At 41.4% G+C, this 15975-nt stretch overlaps 1 protein-coding gene across 1 annotated transcript in view; it reads left to right on the forward strand.

The window, feature by feature from the left end:
- Positions 1 to 15975, forward strand: part of glis3 (GLIS family zinc finger 3) — a gene marked incomplete at both ends in the record, with an annotated part of 21463 nt that continues 5488 nt past the window's right edge. The window contains 7 exons of the mRNA XM_083794384.1: positions 1 to 253; positions 3448 to 3646; positions 3785 to 4940; positions 11170 to 11331; positions 12065 to 12175; positions 13907 to 14016; positions 14589 to 14746. Of these exons, the coding sequence (XP_083650510.1) occupies positions 1 to 253; positions 3448 to 3646; positions 3785 to 4940; positions 11170 to 11331; positions 12065 to 12175; positions 13907 to 14016; positions 14589 to 14746 (2149 nt within the window). The remainder of the gene's footprint in view (positions 254 to 3447; positions 3647 to 3784; positions 4941 to 11169; positions 11332 to 12064; positions 12176 to 13906; positions 14017 to 14588; positions 14747 to 15975) is intronic.

The raw sequence follows: 15975 nt of genomic DNA on the forward strand, positions 1-15975 counted from the left end.
ATGAATGGAAAAGGATGCCAACTCCTGGTGTCTCCCTGTGGTGTGCCCCCATCATTGTGCATGATGACAGGGCACCAGTCGCCATCCATCAGGATGCCCATGCATAGTGCTCTGTCTCCCCAAAGGGCCGACCTTAGTTCTTCCACAGGTATGGATAAAGCAAGAGGAGGTGCTATCCATTTCTCTGCCTCCGGGAAACAGCTGGGTGGGAATGCTGTCGACTTCCCAGCGCTGAGCCTCCGCAGGCAGTTGAGTAACTTGAGTACAGGGAAACAGACATATTTGTCAAGCGCTTCACCTTGCCATCAAATGTCTACTCTTCAGCCTCCCTCCCACACAGTGACAACTGCCATCCAGACAAGACTGGGCGTCTCTGATAGTTTCAAAGGTAATGCTTCATTCTCATATCAAACTCATAATCATCTATAACTAGACTGGCTCCCGGCTGACGGCTGTAGAGCACCTAGTCAGTAACGATGTAAGTTGGAGATCCATGCCCCACCCGGCTATGCGATACCCGTTGTACCCGTGTGTCAGAGTACCCGTTCCACCCATCTGTCTCCCTTTTATGCCCATATATGGAGATTTTGAATCTGTCTCTCTGTGTCCCTTTATTCCTATATGGAGTTCTGTGTCAGTCATGACCAAATATGGAGTGTTGTGATGTCAGAAGAGGCCAGCTCCATATGGACCCTGGGTAGGGGGCCCTGTCCAGAGCCTGGCAGAGGCCTTTTGTGACTGTGGGTCCGACCGGGTCCGACCGGCTCAACACCGGGCACTGCACTCCCTGTGGCTGTGTGGAACACGTGTGTCGAATTTGATGGGGCGAACAGACAAACAGACGTACAGAGGCATGGTGCATTTTTAGCCTAGTTAAAATAACAGATGTACCAGCTCACAACACACTGTGAGCTTGGATGTGTAGACATGAGCTACAAGCTCCAGTTGGGAGCTTGTAGATCAAACCCAGAAGGAAGGAAGGAGACAAAAACAAATCAATCTCAATCTCTGATGCAGAAGTACACGTGTTCAACCTAGTGAAGTACTGCTTTAACCTTCTGGGCTACCACTGCAATTAAGTAATGTTTGGATCGAATCCGTCCTTGCTCCCTGTGCTCGAGCACCAATCTCAGAACCTCATCGATTAGACGGGCATCTTCTAATGATGGATACTGAGGTTATCTCATTACTAGCATCCTCTTTTCTGCCGTTATAGCCTACCGGCCAAGAGATGGGTCATTGTTTAAATGAATAACAGAATGTGGTAAACAAGGTATATTTGTCTGTAATTTGGACATTCCCACATCATATGTACATAATGTTACGATGGCTTTTTGCAGACATAATGAACATAGAGGTAGAGGACTTTGTAGAGTTTTGATTGATAGATCTCGCGCAAGTGATAGTTTTCGTCCATGTCGCCATTTGATGCGTATGCGCCGTGCCAGCGTATGACGGAATGACTACTTGTGCTTGATATGGCAGTGGTGTCAGATTACATACATGTATACATATAGGGGCATTACCTTTAATCCTCCCGACACTAAAACATATCGTCATTACGTCACCACCGAAAACCAATTACACTCTGGCATTGGGTCCTTTAATCTACATCTTTATTACGTCATCATTGAGAGCTAGTTATACCAGTTATACCCGGACGTCATACGCTGGCACGGCGCATACGCATCAAACGACAACGCAAAGTAACCACAGTGTACCGCTAATCAACTTACTAATTACATATACATAGAGGCATTTCCTTTCCACCTTTCATCTTTCCTTTAATCCACCCGACACTGATTGACATACTGTATACGTCACCATCGAAAGCCGTCTCTTACCATACTTAACAATACTACTTTTTTACCTCCAAAAACTAGGTACGTAGCAAATAGCTAAACCTAATAATTAAATATTTCAAACGTTCTTTCACAGAGAAGCTAAGATTTGACAGTTTGTAGCGGTCGACAGTACTTGCGCGCTCTGCTTGCGCACTAGTAGGCACTCGACAGAGTGCAGTTCTAGTTGGACTCTATTTCTGGAGGTTGCACGGTGGCAGCCCCTCAGTCAAATCTGATGATTTTGTTGAGAGGCTTCCGTCTAATTGGACTCTATTTCTAAGCAATTTCCCAAACGTTCATGAGCCAGATATTGCTACGATTCTAAAGAACAATCTGATGTTGTGGTGTAGGGAGAACTCTCCCTAGAAGTACAACTCACAATACAATTCTTAATGTTAAATTTAACTTTAGTTTTAACTTAATCAATAATCAGAATGTGACTGTGCCGATTTACATGCACATCTTCATACTTCACTTCCTCTCAATGTGGCCCTCCCATGCCTACAGTCCCCTCCCTAAACTACTTGTCCTCTTATTTATAGATAATTAACCAAGCATAAAGTTTGTCCCTAAATTCTCAACAGAGGAGAGAAGCAGAAAGAGGAGAAAAGCTCATTAGTGATTAACAGAGCAGAAAGCTTCTCTGGCCTGCTCAGGTCTGGACAGGGATTTCAACAGTCTGCAAGCCTCTGGTGAACCACACAAAATCTGTTGCATTTGTTGTGGTTTCTATTATGGCGTGTCTCCTTGTCAGGATATTGTTATGTAACCAGGGTTTCTGTGTAAAATCTGAAAAATATATAAGTGCTCCTTTGACAACATCTTGGCCTGTTCCCAGTTGAATCATTGAGACTTGACAAAATATGATGCCTAGTGATACTTCTGGCAAGAAATACTATTTCTATTATTTAAATTACAAAAATGGTTTAAATTAGCCTACAGTAATCTTGTATGACATCAGTTCTAGCTGAAACATTAGATCATTGGCAGTGTGAATAAATAGGCAATAATGTATCCTCAGCAGTGAGATGCATAGTACAATCTTTTTAAAAGGTCTCACCAATTAAAATAAATTCACGGTACTAGTGTGTTACACACCCATTAACATTTCTAATGCCTTCTAAATCAATACTTCTCACACTTTCAAGTGTTAACATGTTCAAAAATAGCAGATGTACAAGCTTGGTGTGCTGTGAACTTTTATATCTGCTATTTTTGAATAACCAATGCTAAAATCTAAAACACAGAGGCTTTCCCGGGTTCTAATAAGGGGGGCTGCCCTTATTAGAACCCTCCCGTCCGACCTCCTGTTAGTCCGACCTACATGGCCGGTTAATACTGAGGTTAGCGACCTACGTGGCTGGTTAAGACTTAGGCGTGGCCGGTTAAGACTGACGTTAGGGTTATCGACCTACGTGACCGGGTTTTCCAGGGTTTGGATTCTGCCCGGGTTTGGGAGTGTTGTTAATCCGTCAGACTAACGGGAGGTCGGAACAATGATATGTTACCCCGTCACCACCACCACTCCTACTACTCTGCCTAAGCTGTCATGTGGAAGTTGGGTTAGTGAAATCTGACAACTTTTTACCTTTGTGTCCAGCAGGTAATTGTACACCAGGGCCTTCCATGAAGGTGTGTGGCCAGACAGCCAGTGCTAACTTGAGGGTGTCCAGTAGTCCCATGGTTGTCCAGAGTATGTGTTCAGCATCACGGGTAACAGGCCAACTTTTTACATCAGGTCCGCCAGCAACACACACCACCGTTCATCCACAAGGTGTTCCTCCACCACACACTGATGCCAGGTTGGTAAGACTTAAGTATGATTTATACATAACCAAGTATAGATCAGGCATTATGTTTCTAAGTGCTAATAAACGTGCACACTCCAACTGCAGTGTATTTGATGCTGTCATTAAACACTGAAACTGCTTGTATTTCAGATCCTTGATGTCCAGAGAATCTCTAGCCTCCACTACCCTCAGCATAGCTGAAACACAGTCGATGTTGAGTGGCAGACAGGACTGGAGCTATGGCTATCGCATCCTTCCTCCACTAGGGCCACCCCAAGGCTATACCCAGGCCAGTGAGGGCGGAGAACATTTCAGCCTTTCCCCAGGCACTGCCATGTCTGGTACAACAGCATCAGGCGGCACCAGCAACTCAGCCTCTCTGCCTTCCTACCTCTTTACGGGTGATTCAGGTAGCCCCAAACAATCTTCACGTTCTAAGAAGCGAGCCCTCTCTTCGTCACCTTTATCAGATGTCATGGGCATCGATTTCAACTCCATCATACGCACCTCACCTACCTCACTGGTGGCATACATTAATGGTTCCCGGAGCTCTCCGGCCTCTCACTCCACCAGCTCACCTGTGCAACCCGAGGTCTACGGTCACTTCCTGGGTGTGAGAGGCCGCTGCATTCCCCATGTCAACACCCGCGGCCTCCCAGGGTCTTTGATGGCCCTGGCACCACTGACAGAAGACCGGTCTGGGGCTGAGTGTGACCGCATGCAGAGGCTGGAGGAAGGTGGTGCTCTGGAGAGTCAGATGGCTAACATGGTGGTGGAACATCAATGTCTCCCAGAGGAAGGAGTAATGTTGGACAAGACCTTAGTGCATCACATGGAGCCTACCAACAACCTGCAACCTTTGCTACAATTACAACCAGCACTGTCAACAGATATACGATCATCACCTTCTCCCCCCCAGGGCCCACCACCGCCCTACCACGCCCACCAAAACATTCACTTCAACAGGCATCACAGACAGATACAGACTCCATCCCATAACCCCCATTCCCAAGTTCTCAGACATGGGGTCAGCGTCTTACCCCAAATTCCAATGCTGGAGGAAGAGGAAGGAGAGCTGGAGGACTATGGAGGTCATGGCTGTAGATGGCTGGACTGCAGTGCTGTTTGTGACCAAAAGGAGGAGTTGGTAAGGCACATAGAAAAGATTCATGTGGACCAGCGCAAAGGTGAGGAGTTCACATGCTTCTGGGCGTGGTGTCCACGCAGATTCAAGCCTTTCAACGCACGGTACAAGCTTCTCATCCACATGAGGGTCCATTCAGGAGAGAAACCCAACAAGTGCACGGTACCCATCATTATCCATTTCCGTGTCTTTTCACGCAGTTATCTTACACACTATGTGGATACTCTAGTCTATATACAACATAGTAGAGAGATTCATGAAGACTTAAGTACAGTTTTCAGTGTTTCTTAACAGCCTTTGAGCCTCAAAATAATGTTCCAAAGGTGGCTCCAGTTTGTGTTCACTGCATCTATGTATGGGCAAGGCTGCAGTATGCAATGAATACACAGAAATGCACCTACTGATAAACCAGGGGAATGACAGAAACAAGCCAACTCTACTCCCATCAGCATCCCATGTCAAAACATTTTTAGTTTATTATCATGTCAAGTGAAGATGCAGTTCGTTTAAATGTATCTACCTAATTATTTTGGTTGTTCAGCACTTTGACTCATGGATACAGGTCGCTTTAATGGTCGTTCAGCTGAAGCACCACGTGGAAGTCATCTTGAGCTGGAAAATTAACACAGTAGTGGAGTCTGTGAGAGGGGAAGAACAGATTCTAAAGAGTGTGGGGGGGGGGGGGGGAGGTGCCTGGGTGTTTCGACAGATCTGGCAGGAGCTTGGGGAGGCTGAAGCTTAGAATCTGGAAAGATTTTGACAACATAGAAGCAGGCAGGGGGTTAGGCAACAACATGAATGACCAGTGTGTACATGTTTGTACAGGCTTATGTCTCAATGAAACCTTCATAAGACGCATCACACAATGCATCTTAAAGATATGGCTTGTCCTTTTCCCAACTATAGCAATGGGCTAAATTAGTGGAACTGTGAAACTGACATGGCAGTTAACTCAATTATGTAGTTACTAAATCAGCACAAAGGCAGCCTAGCACTTCAGATCTGGCAGGGCCCCAGTTGGTTTCCCGTCTCTCCGAGAACCGTCCAGCTGCCCCTAGGCCTGTCAGCAGGAGAGTGTCTGCCAGGTCATCCTCTGACAAACTTGGCCCTTCTTCTGGGAAGGTGATGCCCCCTAGACTGGCGTTACTCTGGTCTGGTTCTGTAGCCAAAGGCTTTCAGTTAAATTAATCGAAAGCTGTTTATTAATGGGCCTGCCTCTGATGTGTTTTTAGCTTTATTTGTCTGGGAAAGTGATTCAACAGGAAACCAATTCTTCCTAATAATTGACAGTATGTAATTATTATTATTATTATTGATACTAATTTGGCCTGTTGGCAGATCATTAGTGAGGTACCACAAGATTTCATGAAGAGATGGTGTGCACATCCAAATCAATTGGGTTCATAATATGCATGGCAAAAGAGTAATCTTTTCTATATATTGAATTTCCTTGTGGGTTAGTGGACGGTAGCAGTCACAAACGTAACATGCCCATATATGGAGACAACTTTAAACTTGATTTAAAGGATGAATAGTGGCTTAAAATATATACATATCAATATCTACAGTATAGATGGTGGGCGGCACAATTACCAATGTAACAATGCCATATGGACAACTTTAAAATAGGTTGGAAGGCCACAAAGTATAGTCTGAACATCTATATGTGAAGGCCCGAACATCTAGTTACAAAATGAAGGCATCTAGTTACAAAAAGAAGGGATATTCCACACACTGAAAAGTAAGCCCCAAGGACTGTCACCAAAACGACGTGAATAAATGAATGAAATATTGAGTTTTATTTTTGTACCACATAATTTGAGTATTTTCTCATTTCTATGGTATGCTCATGGAAAGTAAACCGATGATCTCAGAATATACAAATTATGTTTAGGTAAAAGACCAACCATTCTTCATTCACCAGTCAAATATTAACTGCACTCACACCCTGCAGTCGACCTTTTGTACCAAAATACTAACTTATTAGTTGGACCCAGCTCTGTTGCTATGGCCCTCAATCATTGGATGAGTCTGTTTATTATGAATCATGCACTTACAAGAAATTATTTAAGCTTATTTCCACTATCCCTTGCTAAACATAGAATAGATAGAAAGTAACATTTAGTAGTATTTGTTTCATCTTTATTTTATGTTATACTGGCAGTGAGTGTGTGCGTGTGTGCATGCATACGTACGTGCGTGTGTCTACCGTCCAGGGATAGTATCGCTAACAACTGATTGGACCAATCAGCTCCACATTTCTTGTGCATGCTACCAGTAGGCCAAGGAAGTTTAATTCCCAGAATATTTTTCACATATTGTGAAAAATATTCCTCAATGGAGGTCATGCCATGCCATTATTAGACCCTATCTTGTTTTTACCAAATGAGATATTATAGTGGTTAAATATCTGCAAATGACAGAGGTCAGAGTATCCCTGATGAGAAGCCATCAGAATCTCAGAAATCAATCAAGCAAAACGTGTAGATACTCGGAGAGAAACACTTGGTCAGGCAGCTTGAACAGAAACCACCTAGCAGACCATATAATTATCGTAGAGGTAGAGTCCAGCTTTCGTAACGCAGGATTGGCAGGTACAAGAGCATGATGAATGGCAAATGATCCATGAGCCAGTTTCTGAACAATGACGAGGCTTTGGTTACACAGCAAACATGCAGGGCACGCACAGACTTGCACCTGTCATTTCATAATCTGTTTAATGATGATTGAACACTTTATTAACACATACTTGACTCCTATGGTGTTAATAGACTACCATATCTGTTATATGTGATTATATCTGTTATATTGAATCACCACATGGATAGTCTCTTATCTGTCTGTCTGTCTGTCTGTCTGTCTGTCTGTCTGTCTGTCTGTCTGTCTGTCTGTCTGTCTGTCTGTCTGTACTTGACCCTCTGAAATCAGTAAAGTACTGGGATGGTGGTTTGGTTGATGAATTAAGTTGAATATGTGAGCCCCATCGTATATGATTGAATTTTCATTCAAGGATATACAGTAATATTTTTTATCTGCTTTGATATTCAAGTCCTGCTGATGCCAAGGAGATTTAATTAATTTAATTAGTTTACCATGGATATTGATATACCATGGGTTTTGATTGTATAAAAATACATTTTCAACCCACTGCTGAGCCAACACAGTAGGCATATATATTTATATACATATACACGCACGCACGCACGCACGCACGCACGCACGCACGCACGCACGCACGCACGCACGCACGCACGCACACACACACACACACACACACACACACACACACACACACACACACACACACACACACACACATACAGTATGCACACATGACATTCACCCTGTTCTGCCAAACAATACAGTATGAACAAATAAAAGAAAGTCAGATTGTTTTACTCCCACATTTTCCTTCAACAAAAGTCATATTTGATTTTATTTTTTAAGAGCAAACAGAACAAATGAAATTCTCTGAAAGTGCCATAAAAGAGTGTGATGAGGTCTTTGTTTGTTTAGAAACTATTGAAGATAATGTGAAAACTAGAGCTAATCTTATGGCAGTTGGTGTGCTTTTGGACAGTGGAGTGAGAAGAGAGCAAGGCCAGAAAGGAAGAATTGAATGCACACGTACATGTTAATGTCAAAACAAATTCCTATGTGTGTACACACATGAAGGTATCTGAATCTGAAGGAGGTGATGCTATGAACTGTATGCAACACAGGTCTCTGGGCAGGAATATAACCAGAGACGGCTCAGCCTATCCATGCAAAATGCTGTGAGTGGCAGTTCTGCCTTATAGTGCCTTGCCTGAGTCTATACATTTATGGAAGGATGAATGTTATTTCTTAAACATGTAACTTTCTAATTTTGTGGGACATAATATGCTATATAGTTGTTAAAAAGTTACATAGTGCTGCTTTAATATAAAAAAGGTAATAAAAGACAAAAGTACAGGTATTAGGAAATGTGCTTGATAGATGACGGTATAAGGATGGAAGAGAAAAAGATTAGAAATCACTGACCTCAGAGCAAGACAGTGGGCTGCTGCATGGGCACCAGACTGACTGCTGGCACTGACTGGATCAGTCATTGTTTACCGAGAGGCATGCATGGGCGCTTGCCAAGAGCTGTCAGAGGCTGGCTGTGGCATTGAGCTTCACTGAGTATCCATGTTGCTTAGGCCTAATGTTGCTGCCTTTTCAGACCAATGAAACATCTAAAAAGCCTCTACGCTTTATGAGAGCTTCACGAGAGCTTTGTGAGATAGAGACAGACAGAAACAGTGAAAGAAGAGAGCGAAAGAGTGCTGACATACAGCCATCCCCATGGCCACTGTCTGGAAGTCTCCCAGTTCTATTTGTACTTTGATTCAGAATAATTATTTATCATTTTCCCTCTGCCTGTCTATATATTTTTTTTTATCTTTTGCTATCCAGTTTTGGTTATCCCTTTCATGTGTTGCTTATATCCTTTTCATTCCACCATGTTTTGGAGTTGTCAGTGTACTTTTTGTGCCGAAGAGCATTACAGACAGAATACACAGGCTTTTAATGCTCAATTTATGCCTTGCACATCCTGAATATCGCAGATCTACAAGCTCACAAAGCACTGCAGTGTGTTGTGAGCTTGCCGCTTTTGTCACATTTGAAAAAGAAGTTGCATTTTCCCCACAGTTGGATACAATAAACTGATGATTAGTTCTGCATGGACTGCAGTCAGTGATGTGATCTAATTTGCATTCAGTAGCCTACTATGATAACATAAGAAACAAATGCAAAGTCAAAGTGTAACTCCCAGTCCGTCTGATAACCTCTTTGATTGAGCACATGGTTTATACGTCAGCTTAAGAAAGTGGTGTGTTCTATACCGTTATACGCTCTCTCTCTCTCTCTCTCTATACAGTATATATATACGCCGTTGACCACGTGCAAGTGTATAGCGGCTAGCCTGTACGTCGCACTGGGAATAATTATGGTATACCGCCTGAGAAAACCTAGGCTACATCACTGGCTTATAAACTGATAGTGGCATTCTCCATCTTTTTCATTTCAAGGACATTTCAAGTTTTATATGCATTGATTAGGCCACGGACACCCATGCAATTTATTTCTCTGGTACCACAATAAGAATCTATGAGAATATTTTCCAGAATTCCTTTAGTACTGTACTGTACTGTACTGTACTGTACTGTACTGTACTGTACTGTACTGTACTGTACTGTACTGTACTGTACTGTACTGTACTGTACTGTACTGTACTGTACTTATGAGATAACAGTGAAACCCCTCGTTGTGAACCGTTGCTCTACAGGATGGTTGTTTTTGTCTTCTGTAGGTCTGGCTTATCATCCTTTTTTTTAACACAGATGTTCCCAAGAAATATCCTAAGCACGCTAATTGAATAGGAAGGAATGACAAGCATTTGTCATTGGAATTCAAGTAGTAAGATATTAAAGGAAGCTTAATTTTAGTTTGGACCTTTTCACTGGTTAATGAAGAGGTAGTGGTATGTAAAGAATCCAGTTCTGGAGGAAGAATAACAAAACCTGTCATGGTCTATGACCTATGACTCTCCCCTATGAAGTTTAGGACATTCCAACCTCCCGTGACCAGAGAGAGGGAGAGAGAGAAACGCTGGCTGTACAGTAGGAAAGCATGATGATGATTCACATATTTAAAAAATGAGGTCACTGTAATGGGGGGTGGTAATGAAAGGTGGGCTGCTCTGCTGACCCCAAAAACATGGGTAAGGGCAGTAAATGTGTGTTGTATTCATAAATATACGGTAAACGGTAGTTATTCTTCAACTTCAAGTTTATTGTCACTTCACAAGTTTGCAGGTGTAAAAGAGAGGGTGGAATTACTTTTCGAACAATCTAACAACAATCATAAGTCATAAGATTAGAGAAAGAAACGATGGGAGAAAAGTCAAATAACAGGACAACAATAGTACATTTAAAAAAATAAAATAAATGAGGCCTGCAGCATATCGCAGTCTCTTGTTGCCCCGTGTTCTACTCTATCCTGTAGAGATCATATTGTCTGTCTGATTATCATTAATGTATTCAGAATGTGTTTCATGCATTTGTTTGGTTAGATCAGCAGCAGCTGTCAAGTACAGGTGATGCAATTTATTTCCCTGTGCATAAACACTGACCCCTGCTGGTTACACGGACCACAGCCAGAAATGCCTACAATGTATTGGCAAAATAATCCTGATGTTTTTTGCAGATAAAAAATTATGTTTAGATGTGAAGCTGAAGCCTTTTACGACGATCGAAGGCTGCAGATTCAATCTGCGTTTTCTGGGGACATCTACCTATAAATGTAACGTAGTACTGCCCATGTGTAAAAGTGACATTTTGTGTGTGCATTGTTTGTGTCTTTGCAGTTTGAGGGCTGTAAAAAGGCCTTTTCTCGGCTAGAAAACCTGAAAATCCACCTGCGTAGCCATACAGGGGAGAAGCCGTATGTGTGTCAACACCCTGCGTGCCACAAGGCTTTCAGCAACTCCAGTGATAGAGCTAAACACCAGCGCACCCACCTGGACACAGTAAGCATCCGGCATCTCACATCCCAAATGCATGCATTCTTTGGTCATTCATTCATATCACAGGTGGGGATATGTTTGATCTCTTCTCCTGGTCTGACTGAATCAAATACTTGCATCTACTTGTACTTACACTGTCTGATATGTTTATTACGATTGATAATATGACAGCTTATTAGTCCTGAAGTCTAAGAAGAAATGGCACCCTTTTCACATTGGCTTATTATAGCACCACCAGGAGGCCACAATTACCTACCTGACGTGGCGAGGACCTTTGCTCCAAGGAGCACCTTTTCAAGTTTTTCTTTTGAGGGGTGCTATGCCCAGATTTGAGTGTTTGTGTGAACACAAACATAGTTTGTGATTGGCTGATCACTTGTGATTGGCTGATCACCCCATAGCGATGACGCCAAAAGTGATTGGCCGCAATGACTTTTGTGATGATTTGATTGGCTGAGCGCGGAATGTGATGTATGATGATAAGAGCGCACCTCACTTCACACAAGTGTGATATTTATTTAAAAAAATACTAATTGAACCCTTCTTTCATGTGTATATGAATATGTAAATGGACACTGAAAGAAAATGATGGGAAGTATTCAAAGTGTGTGTGTCATTGTGTGTGTGTGTGTGTGTGTGTGTGTGTGTGTGTGTGTGTGTGTGCGTGCGTGCGTGCGTGGGTGCGTGCGTGCGTGCGTGCGTGCATGCATGTTTTCTTATGCCTGTGGTGGTTTAGAAGCCTTATGCATGCCAGGTCCCGGGCTGTGTAAAGCGATACACTGACCCCAGCTCCTTGAGAAAGCATGTGAAATCCCACTCTTCCAAAGAGAGGCAATTTCGCAAGAAGGTAAGGATTACTCAAACTGCAGTATATGTACAGATGTTTACTTATTCCTGGTTTGATTCCCAGAGAGACGGACCATTTTCTGCAAGCCAATCCTCTACTGTCTCCCCGTGTTTCTTGTCTCTCTCCACAAATAGCCTATACCTTTTAAATAAAGGCTCAGGAAATCCCCAAAATATATATTGTATACCACCAAAATAATTGTATTTTATATAGGGTACTGTGATTTACAATTCAACAATAGTACGGACAATTCAACACATTTTGAAAATATCAGATCGGCAAGCTCACAATGTGTCGCGGTGTGATGCGTTGTGAGCTAATAGATCTGCTGTTTTGTCTATTTCCTCCATTTTCTCCATTTTCTCCACAGTTGAGACTGTTTAAGGGGTATTTCTGTGGCTCCTTCCAAGTGTGATTGATCTTGGCCTCCACCATCTGCTATTGCCACAGTATTTGGTCAGTGTAGCACAATGAAGTTAAGAGATTGTTGTGTGAGAATAAAGTGTGTTAGCTCTCATTTCAGTGAAGGTTTTGTCGCCATAGATACAGTCACAGAAGATTGTTACTAAAAACAGTAACATTTGATAAAGTCTCCCACTTGCACAGCTTCTTTCAGTAATAAATTATGTTCAAAGTGCTCTTCATACTTTTTCATAGTGTAATACAGTAATACTTCTATCATGTTCTGAACGCTCTAATGCATTTTAGAATAGTTTCTTACAGTAGGACATGCAAATTGGTTCTGTAAACATCTTTGTGTTCATGTTATTTTTATGTCTGCAAAAATACTGGAACAATATTTATGGGCTTTCACTTCAGTTCATTTTGACCTATTACTTTGAAAAGAATAAATTGCTTGACCAAATGCAATGTTACAGTAATATCATACTGGAATTTTAATAATCTGAAAGATTAGAAGGCACACAATCCAAATGTAAACAAAACGGAAGCCACAGCTGCCACACCACCAAGATTCTATCAAGATTTGAACAACCAAGTTGATTTTAATAGAAGGTCTAATCATTTCCTTCAGCTTGACTGATAACATTTCCATCCTTTTTCCTCTCTTCACATTTAGCCAGATATCGCAATTGTATAGTTCATTAACTGAAATCTGGACACTACATCACAAGACTGGTCCAGCCATTACAGTCCACAAATTGTCAATCAAGTGTCATTTGCAATTTCAGGAAGAGTTAGAATAGGGAATAGAGGAGAATAAATAAGCAACACAAAACTCAGAACAAGTCATAACAGGAACTTCAAGGCACAGTCAAATAATACGATATATGATTAAAACAGCAATGGATCAATAGCACAAAGGCAGACGTGCTCATATCCTCATATCCATAAAAATAGAAGCAGGTAAAAACAAGAACTGTAATTTATTATTACTTATATTATTACTGTGTGTGTTGTATTGTGTACCAATGGTTGGGAAAACGTCAGAGTAGAGGGAAGATATGAGTTAGTGGATGATTGCTAATGTTGTGTGTGTGCGACGCGTGCGTGTGTGCGTGCGTGCGTGCGTGTGTGCGTGCGGCGTGAGTGAATGTGCACATGTTTAGACAATATCTCTTTTCCTTCCTTTACTCTTATTGTTTCTCTGTTGTTTTTAATTATTGTTGTTGCAAAGCTCTTTGTAACTAGTAACTATAACTATTTTTGTGTCACGCTGCTCTCAACAATAACCATGATGTTTTCTTTTTCTTTTTTATGCTGGGTCTCTAGCTTCGATCCATTGTTGATGTGACCCAGGAAGCGCTGACAGACTGCTTGACCATCCATCCCCTGCAACCAAGCCATTCCCCTCTGGAGATGATTGACAGCGCCTTGGACCCGTCCTGCAGCGCCTCCCATGAGCCATGCTCTGGTACTGTACCTACAGTATGTTCTCCTCTAGGCCTCAGAGCCTCCCATGAGCCATGCTCTGGTACCTACAGTATGTTCTCCTTTAAGCCTCAGAGGCTCATGTTCAGGATGACAACAACCCAAATCCCATCCGTTTGATTCAGATTGGTTTTCATCAAGTCTGAACAACAGCGAATCAGATTTGAACCACATTATTCCTACGTGGTTGGAAATGCCATTCAAAAGATTTCAAAAGATGTGTCTTGTCTGGACACAAGCCTGATTTATACTTAGCATTACTCACAGTATGTCATTATGTATGAATCTGAGTACACAAATCTGGTTACTTGCTAAAAAAAAGCCATGGAGAACCTAGGGAACTTTGATTTAAAAAGGTTTTAGGGAAATACTATTTCTGATTTAGTTTTGTCCCTTCCATTTATGTTATGACAGAACAGATCAAATGAACTTCACTTGAAAATCAGGACTGCTGATTCATTGATGAGGATTAAACAATCTGCTCATCAAGCAGATTTTTTTATTTTAGTCTGAAATGTTTCAGGTTCATCGATGCATCATCCCACCAGCTCATCCCTGGGAACCAACATGGACCTTGCTCCTCTACTTATCTCCCCCATTCTCCCACTGCTGCATCCCTACTGAACAGCCCACATCTGAGACAAACCAGTCAGCCCTCTGCACAGCCGTACCAGCACAGAGGTACCAAGAGTATGATGAATAGAGAAAATGACCCATCTACAGGCTCACAGATTGATATAATAGCTCACTGCTATTTTTGAAAATCTTGGAATTTTTTCAAACATGAATTTTGTTTGACATAAAAGAAACCTCTTCTTTGTTCACCTATGATGCCCACAAAAGGGCTGCCAGGTTTAAAGTGGTTAAAGGCTAATTAAACGTTGTTACACCAAAGGGTTCAGCAGGTCTATTATCCACTTTCAACTGATTTGCTTGACAGAAATGACATAATGACTCTATGGGAAGTAAATTGACTAAAATCAGTTTTAGTTACCTATTAGGCAACTAAATTATGACAACACATAGGAATTTGGGATCCTTGACATGAAAATGTTTGAAAAACACTCATTTCTGAGTAGCCTTTTAGCAAATATGTGGGTGGTTTGACAGTCTGTGCAGTGTTCCTTGCCTATGGAGTTACTTTTGTGTCTTTATTAACCAAACAAAAGAAAAACATTTGAGAGAGAAAAAATCTAAACAGAGCAAAGAATACTTTTGAATGAAAACAAATTAAAAACGCAATCAAAAAATATATTTGCATGCAAAAAAAAAAAGATTTGAAAGAAAAGAAAAAATAATTGAGAACAAAACTTTTAAAAATTCAAGAGTAAAAAAATAAGGAAAAACTGTTTAAACTACATAAAACAAAATAAGTAGTAAAATGTTTGGTTAATAATAATATGTGTTGTGCTAAATAAAATGTTTTTAATGTTTTTTTTCCTTGTTTGCGAATGAAAGGTTTTTTTTTCTGATTGCAAATATATTTTTTTATTGCGTTTTTAATTTGTTTTCATTCAAAACTATTCTTTGCTCTGTTTAGATTTTTTCTCTCTCAAATGTTTTTCTTTTGTTTGGTTAATAAAGACACAAATGTAACTCCATACTTGCCTTTCTTTTTCTTTTGTGTAGCAGGTGGCTGATGTTTTTCTTGGTTATCTCAAGCATGCAGCTCCACTCAGTGCTGCTTTAAATAGATATCACCCTTTTCCCTCCAGACTTGAAATCCGCAGTGAGGTTGACACAGAAATCACAAAGGCACAATTCAGCTTTTAGTGGGGTGATAAGGACAAGTTTAGAAATGATTCAAGTGAGATTTGTTTCATTATTTAGAGTTACGACTTCTTTGTAGAAGGTCTCCCTGAAAAATGACATGACACATAAGGCAAAGAAATGCTACAAACCTTCAAAAC

This window comes from Protomyctophum parallelum, assembly GCF_964188405.1.
Source record: "Protomyctophum parallelum genome assembly, chromosome: 21".
NCBI classification, from domain to species: domain Eukaryota; kingdom Metazoa; phylum Chordata; class Actinopteri; order Myctophiformes; family Myctophidae; genus Protomyctophum; species Protomyctophum parallelum.